The sequence below is a fragment of the Micropterus salmoides genome, unplaced genomic scaffold (genome assembly GCF_014851395.1).
Source record: "Micropterus salmoides isolate LMB-PRFRI ecotype aquatic unplaced genomic scaffold, ASM1485139v1 Ms_hic_scaffold_10, whole genome shotgun sequence".
NCBI lineage: Eukaryota > Metazoa > Chordata > Actinopteri > Centrarchiformes > Centrarchidae > Micropterus > Micropterus salmoides.
In genome coordinates, this window is record NW_024040041.1 from 35,141,711 (window position 1) to 35,167,627 (window position 25,917).

A 25,917-nucleotide genomic window follows, 5' to 3' on the forward strand; every position below is an offset into this window, starting at 1 on the left:
CTCACCTGTTCACCAGGCTGTCCGGAGGCGTGGCTTAAAAACGTCACGTCCGGCACGGAACTCATCGCTGCGAGCAGGGTTCGAACCTGCGCGGGGAGACCCCATTGGATTTCAAGTCCAACGCCTTAACCACTCGGCCATCACAGCTGCTGTCTTACCGGCTGCTTTTTCATTTCTATATATTTTGTTTGATTTGATTTGTGAGTTTTATTTTGTATTTTTATTTTCCTTCATAAATGTGTTAACTGACCGGAAGTACTCAGTCGGTACTTCTCTAAAAAGTACTAATATTCAAGTCCTGCTTTTAAAAGTAAGCTGCTAATACTCAAAAGTAAAAGTTCTCATAATGCAGAATTTGTTCATCACTTCATATTAACGCTGATTAAACTTATTAAACTTTGACTTGACATCAGTTTGATAATTATTGTTTATCTGAATTAAACAAAGTTTTTGGCCGCGGAACAAAAAATAAATCTTGATTTTAGACACGTGCACGTGTGCGCGTGCGAGACGGAGCGCGCAAAAGAGCAGCAAACGGGATCGCGCGAGTTTCTGCGTTATCTCGGAAGTTTCTCTTACAGGAAGTTGAACTGGATTTGTTCCAGTTTTTGGGTCTTTTAAATTAAACTAAATTGGAGCGCGTGGAGTGTTTTTGTCTCATATTAGAATATATTAAATTCTTCGCTCCCCACTAACCAATAAAGTGTGAGTTTTCTCTGCGGGAGAATTCAAAATGTCCGACAGTCAGTGAAGGCATTAAGTCCACGGCCGTGGACTTGGGCTCAAGCGTTTCGTCAGCCGCCTCCTCTGAGCCCTTACATGGGCCAAAAATGCCAGGGCGGATGTTTTGTCCCAGTCCAGCCCTGATCACTGATGCTGTTGTTGTTGTTGTTGAATGTGATGTGTGGCAGCACGATTGTAAAAATGAACATTAAATAGCGGCTGGATGAAGCGTCTCCCCAGAGACGCTCTGCGCATTTACGCACAGCGTAGAGCCACAGCAGGGATACTGGGACTGAAACTTTGAGAAAGGCCTCTCCGGGATTTGTACATCCCTGCTGTGGCTCGTGCGTAAAGGCGCAGAGTGTCTCTGTGGAGACGCTTCATCCAGCCTGCTTTGTGGGAGGCAGAAATATTTTTGCAGTTATATTAATACGTGTTAGTTTTTGTTGGTTGACGTCCATCTCTTTGTGTTCTCTGCTGCAGATGCCAGTAGGTGTGGTTAAGATCATCAGGTAGCCTGTTGGACTCACCTGGGCCCGGTGTTCTCCAGTACCTATAAAAGCGCGTCTCATGTTCTGCACTGAGGGCTGGAGGGAAACCCTGTTCCCGATGCTCCGCGCCCCTTTCACCATACAACGCTCCGCTCACTGTTCCTTCAAGCAAACCTGCAGACAAGACTGAGCCACTGATTATCACGCTTCATAGGATCGTTTGAATATTTGTTTCTGTTGGTTTGAAGAATAAAAGTAATGGAATACTTTTACTGCAGTTTTGTGTCATCGTACTGTTCTTTTTTGTCGCGGTTTTGAGACAGACAGTTGTATACAGTGAATCAGATTATGCTGAAGACCTGCTAGAAACTTCATGGTGACACCTGCCAGAACAAGACCAGGTCAGGCAAACCTGAGTCAGTCAGAGGGCTAAAATACTTAAATATACTCAAAAACTACGATGCAGTCTCATAAAAATATAGCAGGCCTCTCCCTGCTCAGCTCCCCTGTGCTGGACCCTGATTGTGCAGCTACATGTGAACAAGAAGAACATCAGTAATAAATATGACTAACAATAATCCATTTCATTCTAAAAAAACACTGTCAGTGTTTGGTCTGGATCCAGTTACCTGCTCCTCCTCTACCTCCTCATTAACATGACCCCCTCCTCCTGCTCCTCCTCTACCTCCTCATTAACATGACCCCCTCCTCCTGCTCCTCCTCTACCTCCTCATTAACATGACCCCCTCCTCCTGCTCCTCCTCTACCTCCTCATTAACATGACCCCCTCCTCCTGCTCCTCCTCTACCTCCTCATTAACATGACCCCCTCCTCCTGCTCCTCCTCTACCTCCTCATTAACATGACCCCCTCCTCCTGCTCCTCCTCTACCTCCTCATTAACATGACCCCCTCCTCCTCTACCTCCTCATTAACATGACCCCCTCCTCCTGCTCCTCCTCTACCTCCTCATTAACATGACCCCGTCCTCCTGCTCCTCCTCTACCTCCTCATTAACATGACCCCCTCCTCCTGCTCCTCCTCTACCTCCTCATTAACATGACCCCCTCCTCCTGCTCCTCCTCTACCTCCTCATTAACATGACCCCCTCCTCCTGCTCCTCCTCATTAACATGACCCCCTCCTCCTGCTCCTCCTCTACCTCCTCATTAACATGACCCCCTCCTCCTGCTCCTCCTCATTAACATGACCCCCTCCTCCTGCTCCTCCTCTACCTCCTCATTAACATGACCCCCTCCTCCTGCTCCTCCTCATTAACATGACCCCCTCCTCCTGCTCCTCCTCTACCTCCTCATTAACATGACCCCGTCCTCCTGCTCCTCCTCTACCTCCTCATTAACATGACCCCCTCCTCCTGCTCCTCCTCATTAACATGACCCCCTCCTCCTGCTCCTCCTCTACCTCCTCATTAACATGACCCCCTCCTCCTGCTCCTCCTCTACCTCCTCATTAACATGACCCCCTCCTCCTGCTCCTCCTCTACCTCCTCATTAACATGACCCCCTCCTCCTGCTCCTCCTCTACCTCCTCATTAACATGACCCCCTCCTCCTCTACCTCCTCATTAACATGACCCCCTCCTCCTGCTCCTCCTCTACCTCCTCATTAACATGACCCCCTCCTCCTGCTCCTCCTCTACCTCCTCATTAACATGACCCCCTCCTCCTCTACCTCCTCATTAACATGACCCCCTCCTCCTGCTCCTCCTCTACCTCCTCATTAACATGACCCCCTCCTCCTCTACCTCCTCATTAACATGACCCCCTCCTCCTGCTCCTCCTCTACCTCCTCATTAACATGACCCCCTCCTCCTGCTCCTCCTCTACCTCCTCATTAACATGACCCCGTCCTCCTGCTCCTCCTCTACCTCCTCATTAACATGACCCCCTCCTCCTGCTCCTCCTCATTACATGACCCCCTCCTCCTGCTCCTCCTCTACCTCCTCATTAACATGACCCCCTCCTCCTGCTCCTCCTCTACCTCCTCATTAACATGACCCCCTCCTCCTGCTCCTCCTCATTAACATGACCCCCTCCTCCTGCTCCTCCTCTACCTCCTCATTAACATGACCCCCTCCTCCTGCTCCTCCTCATTAACATGACCCCCTCCTCCTGCTCCTCCTCTACCTCTTCATTAACATGACCCCCTCCTCCTGCTCCTCCTCTACCTCCTCATTAACATGACCCCCTCCTCCTGCTCCTCCTCTACCTCCTCATTAACATGACCCCCTCCTCCTGCTCCTCCTCTACCTCCTCATTAACATGACCCCGTCCTCCTGCTCCTCCTCTACCTCCTCATTAACATGACCCCCTCCTCCTGCTCCTCCTCTACCTCCTCATTAACATGACCCCCTCCTCCTGCTCCTCCTCTACCTCCTCATTAACATGACCCCCTCCTCCTGCTCCTCCTCTACCTCCTCATTAACATGACCCCCTCCTCCTGCTCCTCCTCTACCTCCTCATTAACATGACCCCCTCCTCCTGCTCCTCCTCATTAACATGACCCCCTCCTCCTGCTCCTCCTCTACCTCCTCATTAACATGACCCCCTCCTCCTCTACCTCCTCATTAACATGACCCCCTCCTCCTGCTCCTCCTCTACCTCCTCATTAACATGACCCCGTCCTCCTGCTCCTCCTCTACCTCCTCATTAACATGACCCCCTCCTCCTGCTCCTCCTCTACCTCCTCATTAACATGACCCCCTCCTCCTGCTCCTCCTCTACCTCCTCATTAACATGACCCCCTCCTCCTGCTCCTCCTCATTAACATGACCCCCCTCCTGCTCCTCCTCTACCTCCTCATTAACATGACCCCCTCCTCCTGCTCCTCCTCATTAACATGACCCCCTCCTCCTGCTCCTCCTCTACCTCCTCATTAACATGACCCCCTCCTCCTGCTCCTCCTCATTAACATGACCCCCTCCTCCTGCTCCTCCTCTACCTCCTCATTAACATGACCCCGTCCTCCTGCTCCTCCTCTACCTCCTCATTAACATGACCCCCTCCTCCTGCTCCTCCTCATTAACATGACCCCCTCCTCCTGCTCCTCCTCTACCTCCTCATTAACATGACCCCCTCCTCCTGCTCCTCCTCTACCTCCTCATTAACATGACCCCCTCCTCCTGCTCCTCCTCTACCTCCTCATTAACATGACCCCCTCCTCCTGCTCCTCCTCTACCTCCTCATTAACATGACCCCCTCCTCCTCTACCTCCTCATTAACATGACCCCCTCCTCCTGCTCCTCCTCTACCTCCTCATTAACATGACCCCCTCCTCCTGCTCCTCCTCTACCTCCTCATTAACATGACCCCTCCTCCTGCTCCTCCTCTACCTCCTCATTAACATGACCCCCTCCTCCTGCTCCTCCTCATTAACATGACCCCCTCCTCCTGCTCCTCCTCTACCTCCTCATTAACATGACCCCCTCCTCCTGCTCCTCCTCTACCTCCTCATTAACATGACCCCTCCTCCTGCTCCTCCTCTACCTCCTCATTAACATGACTCCCTCCTCCTGCTCCTCCTCTACCTCCTCATTAACATGACCCCCTCCTCCTGCTCCTCCTCTACCTCCTCATTAACATGACCCCTCCTCCTGCTCCTCCTCTACCTCCTCATTAACATGACCCCCTCCTCCTGCTCCTCCTCATTAACATGACCCCCTCCTCCTGCTCCTCCTCTACCTCCTCATTAACATGACCCCTCCTCCTGCTCCTCCTCTACCTCCTCATTAACATGACTCCCTCCTCCTGCTCCTCCTCTACCTCCTCATTAACATGACCCCCTCCTCCTGCTCCTCCTCTACCTCCTCATTAACATGACCCCGTCCTCCTGCTCCTCCTCATTAACATGACCCCCTCCTCCTGCTCCTCCTCATTAACATGACCCCCTCCTCCTGCTCCTCCTCTACCTCCTCATTAACATGACCCCTCCTCCTGCTCCTCCTCTACCTCCTCATTAACATGACTCCCTCCTCCTGCTCCTCCTCTACCTCCTCATTAACATGACCCCCTCCTCCTGCTCCTCCTCTACCTCCTCATTAACATGACCCCCTCCTCCTGCTCCTCCTCTACCTCCTCATTAACATGACCCCCTCCTCCTGCTCCTCCTCATTAACATGACCCCCTCCTCCTGCTCCTCCTCTACCTCCTCATTAACATGACCCCTCCTCCTGCTCCTCCTCTACCTCCTCATTAACATGACTCCCTCCTCCTGCTCCTCCTCTACCTCCTCATTAACATGACCCCCTCCTCCTGCTCCTCCTCTACCTCCTCATTAACATGACCCCCTCCTCCTGCTCCTCCTCTACCTCCTCATTAACATGACCCCCTCCTCCTGCTCCTCCTCTACCTCCTCATTAACATGACCCCCTCCTCCTGCTCCTCCTCTACCTCCTCATTAACATGACCCCCTCCTCCTGCTCCTCCTCATTAACATGACCCCCTCCTCCTGCTCCTCCTCTACCTCCTCATTAACATGACCCCCTCCTCCTGCTCCTCCTCTACCTCCTCATTAACATGACCCCCTCCTCCTGCTCCTCCTCATTAACATGACCCCCTCCTCCTGCTCCTCCTCTACCTCCTCATTAACATGACCCCGTCCTCCTGCTCCTCCTCTACCTCCTCATTAACATGACCCCCTCCTCCTGCTCCTCCTCATTAACATGACCCCCTCCTCCTGCTCCTCCTCTACCTCCTCATTAACATGACCCCCTCCTCCTGCTCCTCCTCTACCTCCTCATTAACATGACCCCCTCCTCCTGCTCCTCCTCTACCTCCTCATTAACATGACCCCCTCCTCCTGCTCCTCCTCTACCTCCTCATTAACATGACCCCCTCCTCCTGCTCCTCCTCTACCTCCTCATTAACATGACTCCCTCCTCCTCTACCTCCTCATTAACATGACCCCCTCCTCCTGCTCCTCCTCATTAACATGACCCCCTCCTCCTGCTCCTCCTCTACCTCCTCATTAACATGACCCCCTCCTCCTGCTCCTCCTCTACCTCCTCATTAACATGACCCCCTCCTCCTGCTCCTCCTCTACCTCCTCATTAACATGACTCCCTCCTCCTCTACCTCCTCATTAACATGACTCCCTCCTCCTGCTCCTCCTGCTCCTCCTCATTAACATGACCCCCTCCTCCTGCTCCTCCTCATTAACATGACCCCCTCCTCCTGCTCCTCCTCTACCTCCTCATTAACATGACCCCCTCCTCCTGCTCCTCCTCTACCTCCAGCCACAGTAAATTAATAATAACATCTCCCGACACGCGGACAGGATCTGGTGTTAATTCATGTTCTGTGTTCTTCTGCACATCCAAACGGTCTCACACACAGTCCAGGTTCATCCAGGAAAGGTGTTTGGAGCAGGTCCCCCGGCGCCAGGATGAAGTGACTGAGGGGCCAGTTAAAAATGGCGAGGGGGCAAATCTTTATAAATCAATACACAGCAGCCTTCACTGCGCAAAGCACGTGGCGCAGTTGCGTCTCCAACTCCAATTTTGCTCGTTTGACTGCAGAAAAAAAAAGTTCGGTTCAGAAGGGTCGCACTTAATTAGTCATAGCTGTGTAGGACATAACGTGCAATAAACCAATCAGCGTCATCTCCCGTTTAAAGCATTATGAAAAACAGCAGCTGAGTGACTGAACTGCAGAGAGGAAATGGACAGAAGTGTGGACGTGGGGGGGCGTTGAATGAGCGTTGGCATGATACCGAGTTGGTCGGGAGCCCCCCCCACCTCCGTCAAGTGTGCTGCGTTAAGGTGCGTTAAGGTGCGTTAAGGTGCGTCTCGAAACCCCCGGTTTCTCTTAAACGTCGTTGAACTGGATTTTTTCCAGAATCAGTTTTAGGGTTTTTTAAATTAAACAAAAATGGAGCGCATGGAGTTTTTTTTTTTAATCTAGTATTAGAATTTATTATAAATGAATAAATAAACGTTCACGCTCTCTGAAGCGCGTGAAGTGCGGAGCGTGTTCTCTGCTTTACAAGTCAGAGCCAGGTCCTTTAAGGCAGCACCCAGCCAGCTCTTTTGAACTTGGTTCAGTTGTGCCAGAAGCGCGTGGCTTTGGCGAAGTTGGGTGACATTTAGGGATTAAAAAGATGAGTGGAAAAAGAAAATGTGTTAGAATCCTGATAGATGGAGAATACCTGGCAATTACAAATAAGGAGGAATCTGAAATACAAGGTAAGAAGTTTGAAAGTTAGTGGGAGTCATTTAGCCTAAACATCGACAAAAAGGATATTTTAGTAGCCTGAATAGTGATGTAACTAAGAAAAAAAAGATAATGATGAATCGGTACTTCTGAATCGGACATGGACTTTTCATTATGAGTTAAAATGTCCTAGAGGGAAGTGACAAAAGGACAAAATCAACTATGCTATAGCCAACAGAGTCTTAATAAGACCATGTGTTGATTATGAGCAGTATTTTAGAAAAACTAGACAGAACACAGTTCAGATCTCTAAGACTCAGTGAAAACAACAAGGAAGCTGAGGAATTACCATCATATTTTATTTATTTATTTATTTATTTTTAACCCTGTCCTGCCCAGCAGCCTGGTATAGAGTATAATGACCTGGATGCCATATTGTGCCAGTTATAATAATAGTAAAAGAGAGAAAGAAAGAAAAGCATCAGGAATAATTCTACCAGGGACAACCTACATTTGTTTGTGTGTGTGTGTGTGTGTGTGTGTGTGTGTGTGTGTGTGTACATGTGTGTGCTCATAAGCCTGTTAAAGAATGTAGTTGTTAGTGAGAGTGGGACGCATCTGTGCCACACCGACCCTCTTGATATTTAAGACGTCCTAAGTTGTATTGGGTCCAGTGGGCAGTGATAATATCACTAATTAGTTTTTTTAAAACAGTAATATCATTACTTACTAATCCAAGTAACGCTGCGTTACTCGTTACTGAACGCAGCATCCTTGACGTGAGGAGTATGTAAGAAAACACTCACAAATGTGAACTACGATGCGCAAATCTCTGCAAATATGTATTTTTACATTTGTGATGTGTAAAATCATATCCACAAAAATACAGAGTGACTTCTACACACAAAAATGTTTTTGCACATTTGCGGATCATTTCTTGTCAATTTGCAGGTCACGTAACATTTGTGACTTCCTTTTTACGCAGTTCTGGAATTTTGTCCACTCAAACAAAGACATCAAAGAAGCGGACCTCACGGTAAGCAAGTGTAAATATGCATTTATACTGTCTGCAGATTAGAGATTAATTAGATTTACAGCCCTGACAGTGTTAGATAAAGTGGGACAGTTTTAATGCTAATGCTAGAAAGCACAGTGCAGCAGTTTCCTGAAAAAAATATAACATTTTTAAAGTTGTTGGTAAGAATAATGTATCTGAGTGTCAAATTTATGTTTGGTAATTTATTAAATACACTAGGCTCCACAAAAGATGGCACCCATAGTGAAAGGGGGACAGGGCATAAGAAGGTCAGGACAACAAGGTAGGAAGGGAAGAGAGAATGGCAGTGGACTGTGAGGAATATAAAGGAACCTAAGGTAAGGTTTTTAACTAGGCATCAAACACCCTGAAGTAGACATTACAAAAGTGAGTGAAAGGGCTGCTGAGAGGCATCAAGTTTACTTACATAGCCTAGTATTAATAAACTGAAGACACAAACATGATTTTTTAAATTTAATTTATTTAATTATATCTCTCTAACACATTATATATGCTATATGTTATTAAATGTTGTAAAAAGTATTTCTCATGTGTTTAACTTAAATAATATAGTGTCCCACTTTATCTGAGTGCTTCCAGTTGACAGATGATGTTTACAGATAAACAATTTGATAATAATAAATAAACTGGCTTAGTTTCACCATAGATGACAAAATACATACAATTTTAATACATCCTAACTGATTTAGGTTGTTGTCCCACTTCACCCTGTAAACAAATGTCCAGCTTATTTAAAGTGGATTTGTTTCTGGGTTTTTTTTGTTTTTTTTTTAATTGAACTAAAATAGAGCGCGTGGAGTGACTATTTAATATAAATGAATAAATAAACGCGCGCGCTCTCTGCTAACCAACTAATTCCTTCCGTACTTTAAACGTGAAGCGTGTTCTCTGCTGTCCACATGTCCGGCAGTCCGTGAAGGCAGCACGCAGCCGGCCGTCAGCGTGATATCCTTCCGCGGGAGAGAAGCGCGCGGCCCTTTCCCTCCCGACAACACAGGATGCGAACGGGCGGCGGTGAAGCTACGAGACGTTACTCTGCGCCACGACCGTCAACATTTCCCGCAACATCCGAGTGAAACACGCCGCGCTAGCACCGGGGGAAACTCCCGCCTCTTTAACGTTAATCACCGACCGATCGGCGGGTACCGCCTGAGCTCCGTGGAAGAAATATAATCCGCAGTGAGCGCTGCGCGGCAACCGAAACTAGCGAGCTAGCGACCCCGTGAAGAGCGAGAGCGAGAGCCGGCGGACGGAATGGAGCTCATCACTATCCTCGAGAAAACCGTCTCTCCAGGTGAATATCAGCACCGCACACTTCACGCACACTGAGCCCGAGCTGCGAGGCCCTGTTCCGGGGCGGTAGCTGCCGTGTTAGCGGCTAACTTAGCTCCGGTGAACCGGTGAAAGTTTGAAGTGCGGGAGGAGGGAAATGCCTCGCTAGCTGTTAGCCTGTAATGCTAACCCGGCTAACGGCCTCACTCACCGCGGGTAACGCTGGTGACTTCGCACTCTGTCAGCCGCCGTGTCGCCGTGTGACTCTGCACTTTACCTGCCGGGCTGCTCAGGTGATCTCTAGAGACGCTGTCATGCCGTCATAGTGTGTGTGTTTACCCGCAGAGGCTGACCTCACCCTGCCCATGCCTGGTGGAGCCGCTCAGTTAGCCGCTAGCTCGTATCATTCAAACCATCGGCCGCTTCCACGCACGCCTGTCCGGGCGGACGGCACTTTAGAGCGGCCGAGAGCAGAGAAAAGTTCCTCTGGGTGTCTCTTTAATTAGCTCACAGTGGTTTAAGCTAATTTAATGTTGTTTTAACCGGTTTTGCTTTTTGTCCAGAACTTTCTGTCGCTCCAAACGGGTCCCGGTGGCCGGCTAATGTTAGCATGCTAGCCCAGAATCTGGTGCACGGTGGCTAACACGCACGTTGGAGCCTCGCCGTGTTTCTCCACCCAGACTGCGGGTGTGCTATCAGTGAAATGAGCCCGCAGTGTCTCTAATTAGCGGGAAATGTGTGTGATAATGCCGCGTCGTGTGTTTTAGAGAAGCTAACACACCTGCTTCACCAGCCAGTTTATTATAACCTTCGCAGTGAAGCCGTGTGTTAGCCTAAATGCTAACCGTATGTGCCAGCTAATTAGCTAACATCACAGTGAATAACCCTCTCCCCCTCCTCTCCCCGCAGATCGGAATGAACTGGAGGCGGCGCAGAAGTTTCTGGAGCAGGCGGCGATAGAGAACCTGGTTAGTGATGTGACGGTGTTTTACTGGAGCAGGTGGAGGAGAAGCTAACGGACCTGCTGCTACAGGCTGCAGCAGCAGCAGCGTGGACGGAGAGGAGCTCAGGACAGCTGGAGCCCGCCAGGCTGCTGCTGCTGCTTCCTCCTCCACCCTCCACCCCCACCAACACACACACACACACACACACACACTCACAGCGTGCTAGCGTTAGCATTTCATGTATGGAGCTACACCCATCTGTGGTGAGGGCTGCAGATCTGAGGTCAAACTGTTTATCTCGGTGAACTCTCATTTAAAGGGTCAGTTCACCTAAATTACAGGAAACCTCTCTGTCATTTATCATAGAAAAATGCAGTTTTAACTTGAACGTGTTATAACTCTGTCACACTGTTGTTTTTGTTCATGAATCCTTTAAAAAGTGATGATTTTGATCCCTTTTCCTCCACATGGTGCCAGCTCGCCTCGCCTTTTAGGGAAAAGTGCCAGCTGGTACTATTTTATTTTTCATATCCCCTTCGTTGAGGTTCCAAGCGAGCTGAAAGGGTGAGGTGAAAACACTGCAGACTGCTGATTGGTCAGCACTATTCACTGCATCATCGTTGGGCGCGCCAGCCGAGGGCCAGTGTTTCATATTTTACACTTTTAATCCGCTATTTCATCCCTAAATCCACTTCTGACCAGAGGCGAGAAATCAAACGTGTAAACTTCTGGCAGTTTTACCAAGTTACGTTACTGTACTAACGTACATACTGCACCCCCGCCCTGCCCCTTCCTAAAAAGTGACGGCCAGCGTGTTCAGCAGCTCGAACAATATTGAACCTGAGGAGTGAACGGGCTGAAAACACTCTGGATAAACAGGATTTAACTAAATAAACCAGAAAGCCGGTCTCTCCCAACCTTTTAGCTCACGTCAGGGTTCCCACGGGTCCTGGGAAACCTGGAAAACAGTCAATCCAATTTTTCAGTCATGAAAAACACCTGGAAAATGTAGAATGTCCTGGAAAATTCTTTCAACACTATGTTGCTGCAGCGTTGTGAACGCAGCCTGTTCAGGTCACACGGCAGCACAGGCAGGATGACGTTTATTCATTGTATCCTCTGAAGGGAAACACGAGTAGCTGCTAACTGTGTGTGACGTGGTCCCTGTCTGTCGTAGCGGCCGGATCAGCGCTGATCAAGTCCTGGGAAATGAGTATCTTCTACAGAACATCAAACGCAGCTAAACGCCGCTCGCTCCTGGCGAGTCGCTGGCAGTAGCGGCCGGCGTTTCACGTTGATGCTTCAGGTGTTTCGGGGGTAGAATTGTAAAATGTTTTTGCTGATCTCAGACACAGTAACGGTGATACTTCCAGTTCCCTCCTCTTGTCTTCCTACAGTAATATTACAGTTACTGCCAGTCACAGGGCTGCAGTTAATGATTTAGATAAATTATTGTGGACGTTTCAACTTAAGAACAGATGAACGGCTGTCGGGTACTGTGGCTGTCCTTCAGGTGTCAGCTGCTGAGTTCGTTGGTATAAAAGGATAAAAAGGAAGCTGAAACGGCCGTAATCATTGAGTAGTTCAGAGGTAGGAGGAGCCTGGAGCGGTGATCGCGGGGCGGCAGATCAGGCTTTCTGCGTTTGTCACGGCTGCTTTCAGGGTGTTTGTCATTTGCAGAGGGAAGACGTCTGCCAGCAAGGCTGCTTAAATTAAGTTCAGTGTTTTGGTCTCATCACTAGTACGATCCATGTGCAGCCTGCTGCCATAGCAACACTCCATAGCTTTAATTATTCACAATCGGTTAGTGAATTATGTCACAACACGGCCTGATGAGATTTTAGTTTCTCTGCAGCTCAACACGTCGACTCTTTGTGGGAAATATCACGAGTTAATAAGAAGTGAAAGCTTCAGGTGTTTGTTAGTCGAGTCACGTATTTAAATTTTAACGTGGTGAGATCTACAAACGTGCGCGCACTGATGGACGACTTCACTCGTCTGCTAGCAAGTCAAAAAAAACATTGAACAGGCGGCGGTGTTGTTGTAATTTGATGGCTCTGTGCAGACTGCTGAGGTCGACTTGAAACATGCTGCATTTATTGAACTTAAATTTAAACTTCCGCACCTGAAAGTCTGCACCAAGGTCCCAGCCAGAGTTCATGTTTGGATGCAGTCGGTTAGTTTCACGCCGCAGGGACCAGGACTTGCATCGTCTCCCTGTACCTACTTGACTTTGATTGGTTGAACAGTTGCAGGGGGAGCTTTGACCAGAATGAATGAATGAGGAATCGTTACGGCACTAGCCGACTACCCGCAACACATTCTCATCTCAGTGCGCTTTGAGACGGGCTCGTTCAAATTCGCCAAATGAACGTCCCCGTTGTGCGAACGTTGGGCCTAAATGGTCGCCGGTGTTTCGGCAAGACTGCGAGCGATCCTTGTGTCCCTCTGTTTGAGGAGAGACGACGATGTGTCCTGTTTTCAGTGCGTTTCCTCATGCATCCGTTTCTGGTTCACACAGGAACCACCAAACTTCCTGTAAATAGTCTGAACCGTCGAGGGCAAAAAAAATGCTTTCACACTAGACACGAACCAAACCGTGGTTCAGTTTGATCCGGACCGAGACTCGGGGAGGTTTCACACCTGTAGTTTTGGTCCGGACCAAACGAGGCAGGTGTGACAGCCCCCTTAAACTCAGCCGTGGTGTCGCGAGACGCAGTGACTCTCAATCTGAGTTAGAGAAGTGTAAACTAGTGAGCGGAGGGAAACTGGCTGCGAGGCTGATCTCTGGTGTGAAGTGTCCGATGAACAGTTACAAATCTTCATCACAACCTGCTGAGAGAAAGTCTGGCTGCTGAGAAGGGGGCGGAGCCTCTGCCGGACCGGACAGGTGGGCGCTGATTTACAAAGACGAGACAAATCCAGCAGAAACGGACCGCAGCAGGAAGCTCGTGAACCTGCAGTAAGAGAGACAAAACTTGATGAACACAGCTGTTGATCGAGCGTGAACGCGTAGAAAGTTTTTGATCAGCTGTCTGCGGTCTTGATGTACAGAAGTGCAGCGTGTTCGCACGGCTAATAGTGACGCCAAAGAGCTAAATGTTGAGATTTTAGTTTGACAGAATCTTTTCATCATAGAATAATTAGTGAAATTGTACAGTGAGACAAACCAGCGCTGCTCCCTCTGCCAGGAGGAGTGACTGATTATTAAGTGATAAGAGGAGAATCTTCAGCGTCGTCCTTCTGAAACAGGACAATTTGTTCTTCTTATATTATAAACACTTTGAAATGAAACCTGCCTGGAAAAGACGGTTGTTTTATCCGTCTTTGATATTAAACAATCTTTAGATTGAAGCTCTGTGAAATGGACAAACGTTCAGCCTGCTGGCGGCTTTGGTTTCGCTTCAGAACACTTTAAAGTAGAAGTGCGTTAGAGGAGGAGATGCAGCAGGAGAGAGAGACTGTGTGGGATTAAAAACCAGTTTACTGTCATCACGCCGGTACTCAGCTGTATGTGTTGTCACATCTAAACGGTGTTGGCGCCCACGAGAACACAGGTGTACAGGATTTCTCTTGTTTAACCACAGCTGGAACTGATGATGTCCAGCTGTTTCCAGGTGTGCTGCGGCAGGTGTTGGAAGGTTTGAAGAGGAGCGTTTCATAAACCGCTCGGCGTCCGTTTAGTGTGCTGCGTTCAGGGTCGTGGGAGTAAGGAGCTCTCTGCAGAGGAGGAAGCTGACGGCCCGGAGATGAAAACACTCTTCAGTTCTGCAGAGTCACAGAGGCTCTGGTGCATCAGAGCGTGATGGGACGTTTCCGGTGGTGGTGCAGCACTCACGGTGCCGTGCAAATAAAAAGAGGCGTGAAGCCGAGCGTGCTGCAATGTGACGCGGCGTTTAAACACAGGAAGGAAAGGAAAGCGGATCATGAGTAAATATCAGCAACCAGGAAGTCATTGATCAAATTCAGGTTTCTAAATCTGCAGAGACGCAAACAAAACATTTTCATCCCTCGCTCTGACATCTGGCGTTTTAGTTTCTATGTGAGCAGCACATTTGTGACCGTGTGCACGTTATCGGGTCTTTGACGACCCGTCAGGGATCCGGACCTCGACTCTGACCTCTGATCTGTCTCCTCCCTCAGCCCACATTCCTGGTGGAGTTGTCCAAGGTGTTGGCGAACCCGGGGAACACTCAGGTGGCTCGAGTCGCCGCCGGTCTGCAGGTGAAGAACTCTCTGACCTCCAAAGACCCCGACGTCAAGACACAGTACCAGCAGCGATGGCTGGCCATCGACGCCAACGCTCGCTGCGAGATCAAGAACTACGTAAGTAAAGTTTATTTAAGGCGTCTCTGTCCCGTGTCTTCCCGTCTGACCGTCCGTCTCTCTGTCCCTCAGGTTTTACAGACTCTGGGCACGGAGACGTACCGGCCCAGCTCGGCGTCGCAGTGCGTCGCCGGGATCGCCTGCGCCGAGATCCCCGTTAACCAGTGGCCCGAGCTGATCCCGCAGCTGGTGGCCAACGTCACCGACCCCTCCAGCACCGAACACATGAAGGAGTCCACGCTGGAGGCCATCGGCTACATCTGCCAGGACATCGTGAGTGAAGGGCGCAGACACAAAACACCTGGCGGCGGCTTTATTTCACTGCACGTGCAGTAAAATAAAGCCGCACAGCCCGAGTCTGATCATCAGAACTGGATCCAGAACTTCACGATTACATGTTAAAACCTGGTTGTGGTTTCTTCAGGACCCGGAGCAGCTGCAGGAGAACGCCAACCAGATCCTGACGGCCATCATCCAGGGCATGAGGAAGGAGGAGCCCAGTAACAACGTTAAACTGGCGGCCACCAACGCCCTGCTCAACTCTCTGGAGTTCACCAAGGCCAACTTCGACAAGGAGGTACCCAGATCCCCGAGCGCACTCCCCGTCCCGACCCTTGAATCTCGGTGCAGATCCCCGGGATGTAAGTGACTGTCGCAAATAAAATGTTTTGTTAACGAGCGTCCTGCCTGCTGCGTTTCAGACGGAGAGACACTTCATCATGCAGGTGGTCTGTGAAGCGACACAGTGTCCCGACACCAGAGTGAGTAACGCGTCGAGTATCGAAGTCCGTCCCCCCGAAGGCTCGAACCAAACTGATCCTCCTCTCTCTTCCTGTTGTTGTTGTGCCTGTGGCGTGTTCTCAGGTGCGTGTGGCGGCCTTACAGAACCTGGTGAAGATCATGTCCCTGTATTATCAGTACATGGAGACGTACATGGGTCCGGCTCTGTTCGCGGTGAGACTGATGTTTGTTCTCAATAAAACACTCGGCTTCCTCGCATGTCGCATCCTAAACTTCTGTGCGCCTCCTCTCAGATCACCATCGAGGCGATGAAGAGCGACATCGACGAGGTGGCCCTGCAGGGCATCGAGTTCTGGTCCAACGTCTGTGACGAGGAGATGGACCTGGCCATCGAGGCCTCAGAGGTCTGTGTAAGCAGGCTTTATTACATCGTCAGCTCTTTAAGGTGCAGTTGGTTAAAACCACCCCGTTTGACTGTGGTGTTTTGGGTCTCTCCCTGTTTGCTCTCGTCCAATGGCAGGCCTCGGAGCAGGGGCGCCCCCCGGAGCACACCAGTAAATTCTACGCTAAAGGGGCCCTGCAGTACCTGGTCCCCATCCTGACCCAGACCCTCACCAAACAGGTAACGCACCCGGACTCCGGGCCGTAAGCTGTTGTCTGAACGTGCCGCTGCGTGTCGGCCGTCCGGCCCCTCTCACGTGACCTTTGACCCCCCTTAACAGGACGAGAACGACGACGACGACGACTGGAACCCGTGCAAGGCCGCGGGCGTGTGTCTGATGCTGCTGGCGACGTGCTGCGAGGACGACGTGGTTCCTCACGTTCTGCCCTTCATCAAAGAACACATCAAGCACCCCGACTGGCGCTACAGGGACGCCTCCGTCATGGCCTTCGGGTCCATCCTGGAAGGACCCGAGCTGAACCAGCTGAAACCCCTCGTCATACAGGTCAGTCCAGGACGCTCTCCGACCCGTTCGGCAAGTTTCAGAAGGAAGACGCAAAACAGTTGACGCACAAACACTAAAATAATACCAGCCGATCACTTCTGTGGACGTGCGAGAGCGTGAGAGAGGCTGCATGTCAGTAAATACACATTTACAGCTTCACGTTAGCCGTCCTGATGCTGGTTCTGCACAGACTGGAGGCTTGCTCCTGTCCCCCTCCTGTCCCCCTCCTGTCCCCCTCCTGCCTCCTGTCCCCCTCCTGACTCCTCCTCTGTCCCCCTCCTGACTCCTCCTCTGTCCCCCTCCTGCCTCCTCCTCTGTCCCCCTCCTGCCTCCTGTCCCCCTCCTGCCTCCTGTCCCCCTCCTGCCTCCTGTCCCCCTCCTCCTCCTGTCCCCCTCCTCCTCCTGTCCCCCTCCTCCTCCTGTCCCCCTCCTGCCTCCTGTCCCCCTCCTCCTCCTGTCCCCCTCCTGCCTCCTGTCCCCCTCCTGACTCCTCCTCTGTCCCCCTCCTGACTCCTCCTCTGTCCCCCTCCTGCCTCCTCCTCTGTCCCCCTCCTGCCTCCTCCTCTGTCCCCCTCCTGCCTCCTCCTCTGTCCCCCTCCTGCCTCCTGTCCCCCTCCTGCCTCCTGTCCCCCTCCTGCCTCCTGTCCCCCTCCTCCTCCTGTCCCCCTCCTCCTCCTGTCCCCCTCCTGCCTCCTGTCCCCCTCCTGCCTCCTGTCCCCCTCCTCCTCCTGTCCCCCTCCTGCCTCCTGTCCCCCTCCTGACCCCTCCTCTGTCCCCCTCCTGCCTCCTCCTCCTCTTGTCTCGTCCCTCTCCCTGCCTCCTCCTCCTCCTCTTGTCTCGTCCCCCTCCCTGCCTCCTCCTCCTCCTCTTGTCTCGTCCCCCTCCCTGCCTCCTCCTCCTCCTCTTGTCTCGTCCCCCTCCCTGCCTCCTCCTCCTCCTCTTGTCTCGTCCCCCTCCCTGCCTCCTCCTCCTCCTCTTGTCTCGTCCCCCTCCCTGCCTCCTCCTCCTCCTCTTGTCTCGTCCCCCTCCCTGCCTCCTCCTCCTCCTCTTGTCTCGTCCCCCTCCCTGCCTCCTCCTCCTCCTCTTGTCTCGTCCCTCTCCCTGCCTCCTCCTCCTCCTCTTGTCTCGTCCCTCTCCCTGCCTCCTCCTCCTCCTCTTGTCTCGTCCCTCTCCCTGCCTCCTCCTCCTCCTCTTGTCTCGTCCCCCTCCCTGCCTCCTCCTCCTCCTCTTGTCTCGTCCCTCTCCCTGCCTCCTCCTCCTCCTCTTGTCTCGTCCCTCTCCCTGCCTCCTCCTCCTCCTCTTGTCTCGTCCCTCTCCCTGCCTCCTCCTCCTCCTCTTGTCTCGTCCCTCTCCCTGCCTCCTCCTCCTCCTCTTGTCTCGTCCCCCTCCCTGCCTCCTCCTCCTCCTCTTGTCTCGTCCCCCTCCCTGCCTCCTCCTCCTCCTCTTGTCTCGTCCCTCTCCCTGCCTCCTCCTCCTCCTCTTGTCTCGTCCCTCTCCCTGCCTCCTCCTCCTCCTCTTGTCTCGTCCCTCTCCCTGCCTCCTCCTCCTCCTCTTGTCTCGTCCCTCTCCCTGCCTCCTCCTCCTCCTCTTGTCTCGTCCCTCTCCCTGCCTCCTCCTCCTCCTCTTGTCTCGTCCCTCTCCCTGCCTCCTCCTCCTCCTCTTGTCTCGTCTGCCGCCCTGACTCCTCCTCCTCCTCTTGTCTCGTCTGCCGCCCTGACTCCTCCTCCTCTTGTCTCGTCTGCCGCCCTGACTCCTCCTCCTCTGTCTCCGCAGGCGATGCCGACTCTGATCGAGCTGATGAAGGACCCCAGCGTGGTGGTGAGGGACACCACGGCGTGGACGGTGGGGAGGATCTGCGAGCTGCTCCCTGAAGCCGCCATCAACGAGGTGTACCTGGCCCCCCTGTTGCAGTGTCTGATCGAGGGCCTGGGCGCCGAGCCCAGAGTGGCCTCCAACGTCTGCTGGGTGAGTTCCGGGATCCGTGAATGTTTGGCACGTTCCTGAGACGACGATCTCGTTTGTTCGACCGCTCGGTGGCGTTCGGCTCCACAAAGGCCCCCAGAGGAGGACCTGGAGCCAAATGCCCCCTGGTCAGACCCCCGTCTGGGTCCCAGGAGCCGCTCCTGTGGTGGAAACCAACTGTTGGCTCCTGAACTCTGTGGTAGAAACGTTTAGTGTCTGGGCAGGAAGTGAATCTGGCGAGCTGCAGGTGAACAACTTCCCGTTTCCTCCCGCAGGCCTTCTCCTCTCTGGCCGAGGCGGCTTACGAAGCTACGGACGCCGCGGAGGACCAGGAGGAGCCCGGCACCTACTGCCTGTCCTCCTCCTTCGAGATCATCGTCCAGAAACTCCTGGAGACCACAGACAGGTAGAGGGGCTGATGGGAAAGTCACTCGCAGGCCTGCAGGTTATCAGACGACGTCTGTGGTGTGACAGCTTCCTGTTGCAGGGACTTCCTGGTTTCAGTGCAGCGAGTCCTGCCCGCACTTTAGTTTTTATAAAACACTTTGAACAGGAAGTTTAAATAAAGGATCAGATCGCTGAGACGCGCCGACGGGCGGAAACTCTGCTGGCGCTTCTGTTCACTTCCTGAATGTTCAGCAGATCGTGACGGCTCCTCTGCAGCAGGAAGTGTCATCTGGAGGGAAACTAGTCCTGAGCGCAGGGGGTAGATGAGAACATGCTGCTAGTTTGTAGTCAGGACGACGGGCTGCTTCACATCATTCATCAGCTGAATGGAAAACGGCACGTTTTTATATTTAAAAAGGCAAAAGTCTCGACTCTGAAGTCACTTCCTGTCTGAAAATATTGATTTTAGTTTTTGAAAGTTTTGTGATGCACCAGAATTATTTGTCCGAACAAGAAAATCAGTCGCTCGATGTTTGAGGAGTCAACAGACCGAACAAACACGTCGGCAGTGTGGAAGCATTTTGTCACGTCGGCTCCGTCTGAGGCTGACTTCTTACCCCGGACTCTCACAGGCGGCCTGGGCGCCGCGTTACGGCTGCCGTAGCTAATCGCTGCCATTCTGGTCGGCGCTTGTGATCACAGCAGAAGCGGCTCCGCTGCACGGAGAGCCGCGCAGCACCGAGCAGATGAGCCGGGCGGGAAGTCAGACGCAGAAACGAGAGAATCAGGTCGATATTCAAAATAAAATACTTTCTACAGACGATCGTATAAAAACAGTTTAACTACGCAGCCTTTTTAACCAGAAATCAAGGACAACTTACCAAATCAGCTAAATCTAAACAATTCAGCTAAATCAGGGAGGCAAAACGCTCTTATTCTGAAATGGAACTGGAGGAAACGGTTCACAGAGCGCTGTGATTGGTTGTAGAAGCAACAAGTCAACAACGTGGGGCAGACTAAACGCTCTGACAGGCAGGTTAGAGTCAGTTTGTCTCTTTGGTATGAAGACAGGCTGTGAAGACATTATTTATCAAACCGGGTCGGACCGGATGGATTTAGTGCGAAGAGGAAACACATGTGACAACGTACGATTTTCAAAATAAGGCGTCTGTACAGGATGGAAATAAGATTAACTGGATTATATTTACAGACGGTAGAAAACATATTACATGAGTCCATTAAAAGTAAATGGACTCTCGGGCCCCGGGCCCCCCACCATAGTCACTGAGGACAAAACACATGACGGTTTAATTCATACTGTGGTTAAAAAAAAATAAAAAATGTGTAAAACTTTGTTCGATATTCAGGAAAGTTCATTATTTTCAGCTAAGAATCTTCATTTCGCTGCGTCGCTAGAAAATCTAATGTAGAGAAGATGTGAGGTCTTACATGTGTACTGAAGGTAGGAGTGTGGCGGCGTGGCTGTTGACCCCGCTGTTTCCTCCTCAGGCCCGACGGCCACCAGAACAACCTGCGCTCGGCTGCCTACGAGGCTCTGATGGAGATCGTCAAGAACAGCGCCAAGGACTGTTACCCTGCGGTCCAGAAGACCACGCTGGTCATTATGGAGAGGCTGCAGCGGGTCCTACAGATGGAGGTGAGAGGGAGCGGGGACGGGGGGGGGGTGACGGGGGGGTTACTTTCTGAAAACCGTCGGCCTGTCTGGAAACGCGTGTTCACACCTGCCGCCTCTTTCTGTGTCTCAGTCTCACATCCAGAGCACCTCGGACAGGATCCAGTTCAACGACCTGCAGTCGCTGCTGTGTGCCACTCTACAGGGTGAGCCACCCGAGCCGTCAGTCACAACGCGCTCTTATTCTGAAAGGCCGGGCTTTAACGCTCTTACTGTGGCGGTTTTCCTACAGAACGTCCTGCGTAAGGTGCAGCATCAGGACGCCCTGCAGATCTCAGACGTGGTGATGGCGTCTCTGCTGAGGATGTTTCAGAGCACCGCCGGCTCCGGGGGGGTTCAGGAGGACGCCCTGATGGCCGTGTCCACGCTGGTGGAAGGTACGCACACACACGGCGCCCGGTACAAAGATAAGAGTGTGCGCGTCAGACTGAACTCTGCTCTGTGTTTCAGTTCTGGGCAGCGACTTCCAGAAGTACATGGATGCCTTCAAGCCTTTCCTGGGAATCGGACTGAAGAACTACGCTGAGTATCAGGTACGACAGTCTGGCCCCGCCCCCTCCAGGCGGCATCACGGGATGATAAGTACAGCTCTTAGAAATACTCTGTGGAGCTGTGATGATGATGCTGCTGCGGTTGCAGGTGTGCCTGGCGGCGGTGGGTCTGGTGTGCGACCTGTGCAGAGCTCTGATGTCCAACATCCTGCCTTACTGTGACGAGATCATGCAGCTGCTGCTGGAGAACCTCGGGGTGAGGAACCCTCTCTCTGTCTCTCTGATCCTCACTCTGAAGTTCCTCTGAGTCCAGCCTCAGAGCTTTAGTCTCCCTCTCTCGTCCTCAGAACGAGAACGTCCATCGGTCGGTGAAGCCTCAGATCCTCTCGGCGTTCGGTGACATCGCTCTGGCCATCGGAGGAGAGTTCAAGAAGTACCTGGACATCGTGCTGGACACCCTGCAGCAGGCGTCCCAGGCCCAGGTGGACAAGGTAAAGACCCAGCGCAGGTGTCCTGCAGAGGAGAACTTCCTCGCCGCGTTGGGTCCGTGATGATAAACATGCACCACGCTGACCGTGATGTACAACCAACCACGTTTATCTGAGACCTGGAGGAGGGCTGATCAGTCTGACCCACCGCTGACGACGGATCCCCGGCGTGACGAGCGGCCGTCTGAGTTTTCATCATTAAATAAATGAATTTGTGTAAGTTTGGATGTTTGAACAGCTGTGTGTGTCTCTGCAGACGGACTACGACATGGTGGACTACCTGAACGAGCTGAGGGAGGGCTGTCTGGAGGCCTACACCGGGATCATCCAGGGCCTGAAGGGGGACCAGGAGAACGTGCACCGTAAGAACGCACCGATCACGTGACCTCACGCCGTCAGGCGACGTCGGTTCCTCTTCCTGCGCTCAGTGAAGCAGGAGGATTTTACGACGTCGCAGAGAAACTCGGGTCTCTTTCACCCAGGAAGCTTCGGGCTGCGGCCCAACGGCACAGCTTCCTGGTTTTGCGGGACCCAACAAACAAAGTTGTGATTTTAAAAGTGACGACGTGAACGTTCTGATCCGTTTTATTTTCTCCTCCCGCAGCTGACGTGATGCTGGTCCAGCCTCGGGTGGAGTTCATCCTCTCCTTCATCCACCACATAGCTGAAGATGAAGATCACTCTGACGGAGTCGTGGCCAACGCCGCCGGACTCATTGGGTGAGGAGGGGGGAGGGGCTAGACCTGGATCTGGTCTGTGAAGAGGGATCGTGCTCTGCAGCGTGATGACAAACTCACGTCAACATTAAAAGCCTCAGTGGTGTTTGTTTGTTTGTTGTTGACGTCTGTTTCCTGTCTGTGTGCGCGTGGACAGCGACCTGTGCACGGCGTTCGGAAAAGACGTGATGAAGCTGGTGGAGGTTCGCCCGCTCATCAACGACCTGCTGACGGAGGGTCGACGCTCCAAAACCAACAAGACCAAGACGCTGGCCACCTGGGCCACCAAGGAGCTCCGCAAGCTCAAGAGCCAGGCCTGGTGAGACGCGCAGAGGGCGCCGCCGCGCAGACGCTGGAGGGGGAGGGGCACAGATTCCCGCCCTCCTGCTGACGCCGTTTCTTCTTGTTGTTTCAGATTGTTGCTGGTGGGGGAAGAGAGAGAGAGAGAGTTGAGTGATCGACATCAGTGAACAATGAGGACAAACTGCCCACTGGAACGAACTCTTCTGTTTGTCGGAGCGTCCGGTCGAAGCAGAAGTGAGATGACGTGTGAGCTGAGATGAGTGTCTGTGTGTGAGAGAGAGAGACGTGTGAGCGAGCGAGAGATGACATCACACCACCTTCAGTTCCAGCAGGCGACCCCCCCCACACTCCCCCCCCACCTCCTCCCTCTTCCTGGACGGCCTGTGGACTGGACTCTGACTCCCCCCCCCCCCACCCCCCCACCCCCGGATCAAAACAAACAAGAACTCACCTTCGAGCCCTCCCCCCTCTCCCACAATCCACCTCTCTCGCCGTAGCCGGGGCTCTCCTGACGTCACCGAGCCGCCGCCCCTCGAGCCGGGGGAGGGGGGAGGAGGGGACATTAAGACATGACGAGAAAATAAAAGACTTTTGTGGAATCAAAGATAAAACACCGAGCGGACTTTGTGGACTTCTGTGGAAAACTTTTTGTTCTTATTTTTCTTCTTCTTCTTCTTCCGAGCACTAAAACAGCGAAGGAGATCTGACGGACACGAGCGCCGCCACCCGCCCCCCCCCCTTGTTTCGACGCTCTTATCCCAAAACAACAGCACTAAATTCCTACAAAATAAAAGTAAAAAGCCGACGAGGAATCCTCGAGGGAGCGAGTGCCAAATGGAGAGTAGCTTAGCGGAAACAAAACGAGCTGTCTGAGCTGCCGGTGAAGCGTTCCCGTTTTTCTTTCCCCGCTGCACCTGGTTTGGGAAAAGGTCACTCACCGTCTTTGCTTGTCTAAAAACAAAAAAAAAAGAATTGAAGACGTTTGTATAAGGTTATATTTTTCCATTGCTCTGCTGAAAATAGTTAAAACCAATAAAATGATATGAAACATTCCCCACGCAGTTCTGGTGATTTGGCTCCTCCTGTCGTCTGTTGGACTGACGGGAAGTTTTGGACTCTGATGATCGGAGGCCGGACTTTGGCTCCTGAGTTCGGTGGCCGCCTCCCGCCGACGGTTTGTTTACGCCACAAAGAACCGTGATTCTTCTTTTTTTACTTCATGGCTTGTTTGGTAGCAGCAGCTCGGCTCTTCGCTGACGGGGAGATATCATTTTTACATTTTTTCTTTTTTTGGGACGTTGAGTTTGTTGTTGGTGTGAAAATCCCGACGGCGCTGCAGAAACCTGAGCGTGCTCAGTGCTGCCGGTCCGCCTCGTCTCCGGGTCTGAACGCTTCACTTTCAGTCGGTAACGATAATCAAACACAGAACGACTTCCTCAGATTTAAATAAATGAATAATAAAAAAACAGGAGTGGAAGTTTTCTGATTTGGGAAATAAAAGTTCACAAATAATTTTCTTTGAGCAGAAAGTGAAGTGTTTGCAGCCTCGGAGGGCTTTTATTTTGTAGAGGTGCGGCAGCCGTACTTCCTGTTGACATGATGATCCTGGCAACAAGATTATTACTGAATTGTGAATCATTTAAAGCCAATCTGCTTTTTATTTCATATTCAACTTTAGTGAACTAATAAAGTCTATATTGTACTGAACGCTCTGCTGCTTCTTCTGACCACAAACACAAAATGTTTCTCAGGTGTGTTCAGGTGCTGCTGCTCCTCCGGACTGGACTGATCCAGACTCGGTCCAAACACCTGCACGTGTGAAGTACCGCTGCTGTTACACCACATCCTGCAGGGGGCGCTGCTGCTCCTCAGTTCTGTCGGCCTTTAAACTGAGTTAGTGTCTTGAACAACAACAGGAACTCTTTCTGGGCCTCAGGACGCCGTCCCCCTGGTAGATCTGTTCTGCTGTTATTGGCTCTTTAAAGAATGAGAAACATTACGATTAACAGGTTTTATTTACCTGCTGCAGCTGGAAAAGTGAACAAAAGTGCAGAAACTAAATGTTGTCAGACACTTGTCCCCTTTTAAAGATGAATATCATTAAAAACCACCTGGACTAATTAAGATCCTGCAGCAGCCTTCACACGGGTCAGTTTACACTGAGCGACCCGGCTCAGATGTTCCTGTTTCACATTCATTCTTTTTAGAAATGGGAAAAACAAATTATGATTTAGGGAAACTAAATTATTGAACTGCAAACAGAAGGTTCAGAAATCACTTCAGACTGAGACACAGATTATTTTACATTTAGTCACCCGACAGACGCTTTAATCCAGAGAGACTAACACCTGAGGATCAACACGTACTGAGAGCTGTGAGCTCGTGCAGCATCAGCGGGGTAAACACCTGGAGGAAGAGTTCACGATTAGTGCAACTAATACAAGAGAACTGAGGAGACAGAAGAGCGCAGGAAGTGAGGTTAGAGGTGTTATCAGAGTTCTCTGCAGATATCCTGTTCACATGTTGCTGATCTGATAACAACTTAAAGCTCAGCAACGTTACCTTGATTTGTTTTCTTTTTATTGGTTCAAACCAAAATAACAAATGTAAAATATTACAAAGAATTTAAGAAAGTACAACAAATACTTTTGAAAGAATACATGTTTTTAATAGAAATGTAATAAAATACAAAACCTTGTTTCTGTTGAAACATTGTGTTTGTCGGCGCTGTCCTAACGGATCACGTGAGCAGGTGAAGAGTTTAAAGAACCAGACTACCTTTGATTTTATTGATCTTTTTTGTTCCTGAATCTGCCAGATGAGGAACTTCTGATCATAAACGGATCAATAAAGGCAGATTTAGGGGACAAGCGGTCCTGTGACGGGGAGAGCATCAGCCAATCAGAGCAGAGGATCGATCAGCCTGGTTATTAATGCCGTAAAAAACGTATCGAAAATATAAAAATACATTTTAATAAATTAATTCTGTTTTTGATCGAGAAGTCATTCAGTCCCCAGCAGCTGATCTCAGAGCAGCGTCTCTCCGCGCGGGGTCGAACCTGCTCACAGCGATGAGTTCCGTACCGGAAGTGACGTTTTGATCGAGTTCAGTTGACCCGAGGACACCCGAAGAAGAAACTGACGTATCTTAACCAGAATGTATTTATTTATTTATATTTGTCATTTTCTCAGCTGAAGGTTTCACAGTTC

The 25,917-nt window shown here is 51.2% G+C and overlaps 1 protein-coding gene, 1 long non-coding RNA gene and 2 other non-coding genes across 5 annotated transcripts; 2 read left to right on the forward strand and 2 right to left on the reverse strand.

The window, feature by feature from the left end:
• Positions 1-65: 65 nt before the first annotated feature.
• Positions 66-147, reverse strand: trnas-uga. The gene has a single exon. It is a non-coding gene; the product is annotated as a tRNA-Ser (tRNA).
• A 9,240-nt stretch (positions 148-9,387) lies between these two features.
• kpnb1 (karyopherin (importin) beta 1) lies at positions 9,388-23,760 on the forward strand. 2 transcript variants are annotated; one of them, XM_038710086.1, is made up of 22 exons: positions 9,388-9,731; positions 10,619-10,677; positions 14,797-14,979; positions 15,052-15,252; positions 15,404-15,556; positions 15,681-15,740; positions 15,844-15,933; positions 16,014-16,130; positions 16,241-16,342; positions 16,443-16,667; positions 18,441-18,632; positions 18,905-19,035; positions 20,526-20,673; positions 20,783-20,854; positions 20,942-21,086; positions 21,160-21,242; positions 21,349-21,456; positions 21,548-21,691; positions 21,945-22,050; positions 22,293-22,407; positions 22,562-22,723; positions 22,820-23,760. In XM_038710086.1, coding segments are annotated over exons 1-22 (2,637 nt in total). In that variant the 5' UTR covers positions 9,388-9,691; the 3' UTR covers positions 22,821-23,760. The 2 variants fall into 2 exon arrangements, with proteins under 2 accessions (XP_038566014.1, XP_038566015.1); XM_038710087.1 differs by having other exon boundaries at positions 9,389-9,731; positions 16,014-16,124.
• Positions 22,089-22,228, forward strand: LOC119896653. The gene has a single exon (XR_005443270.1). It is a non-coding gene; the product is annotated as a small nucleolar RNA SNORA79 (small nucleolar RNA).
• A 794-nt stretch (positions 23,761-24,554) lies between the features above and the next one.
• Positions 24,555-25,600, reverse strand: LOC119896600. Its single transcript, XR_005443252.1, has 3 exons — positions 25,402-25,600; positions 24,819-25,113; positions 24,555-24,684 (listed from the first exon to the last, which is right to left on the reverse strand). It is a non-coding gene; the product is annotated as an uncharacterized LOC119896600 (long non-coding RNA).
• Between the last annotated feature and the right edge of the window lie 317 nt (positions 25,601-25,917).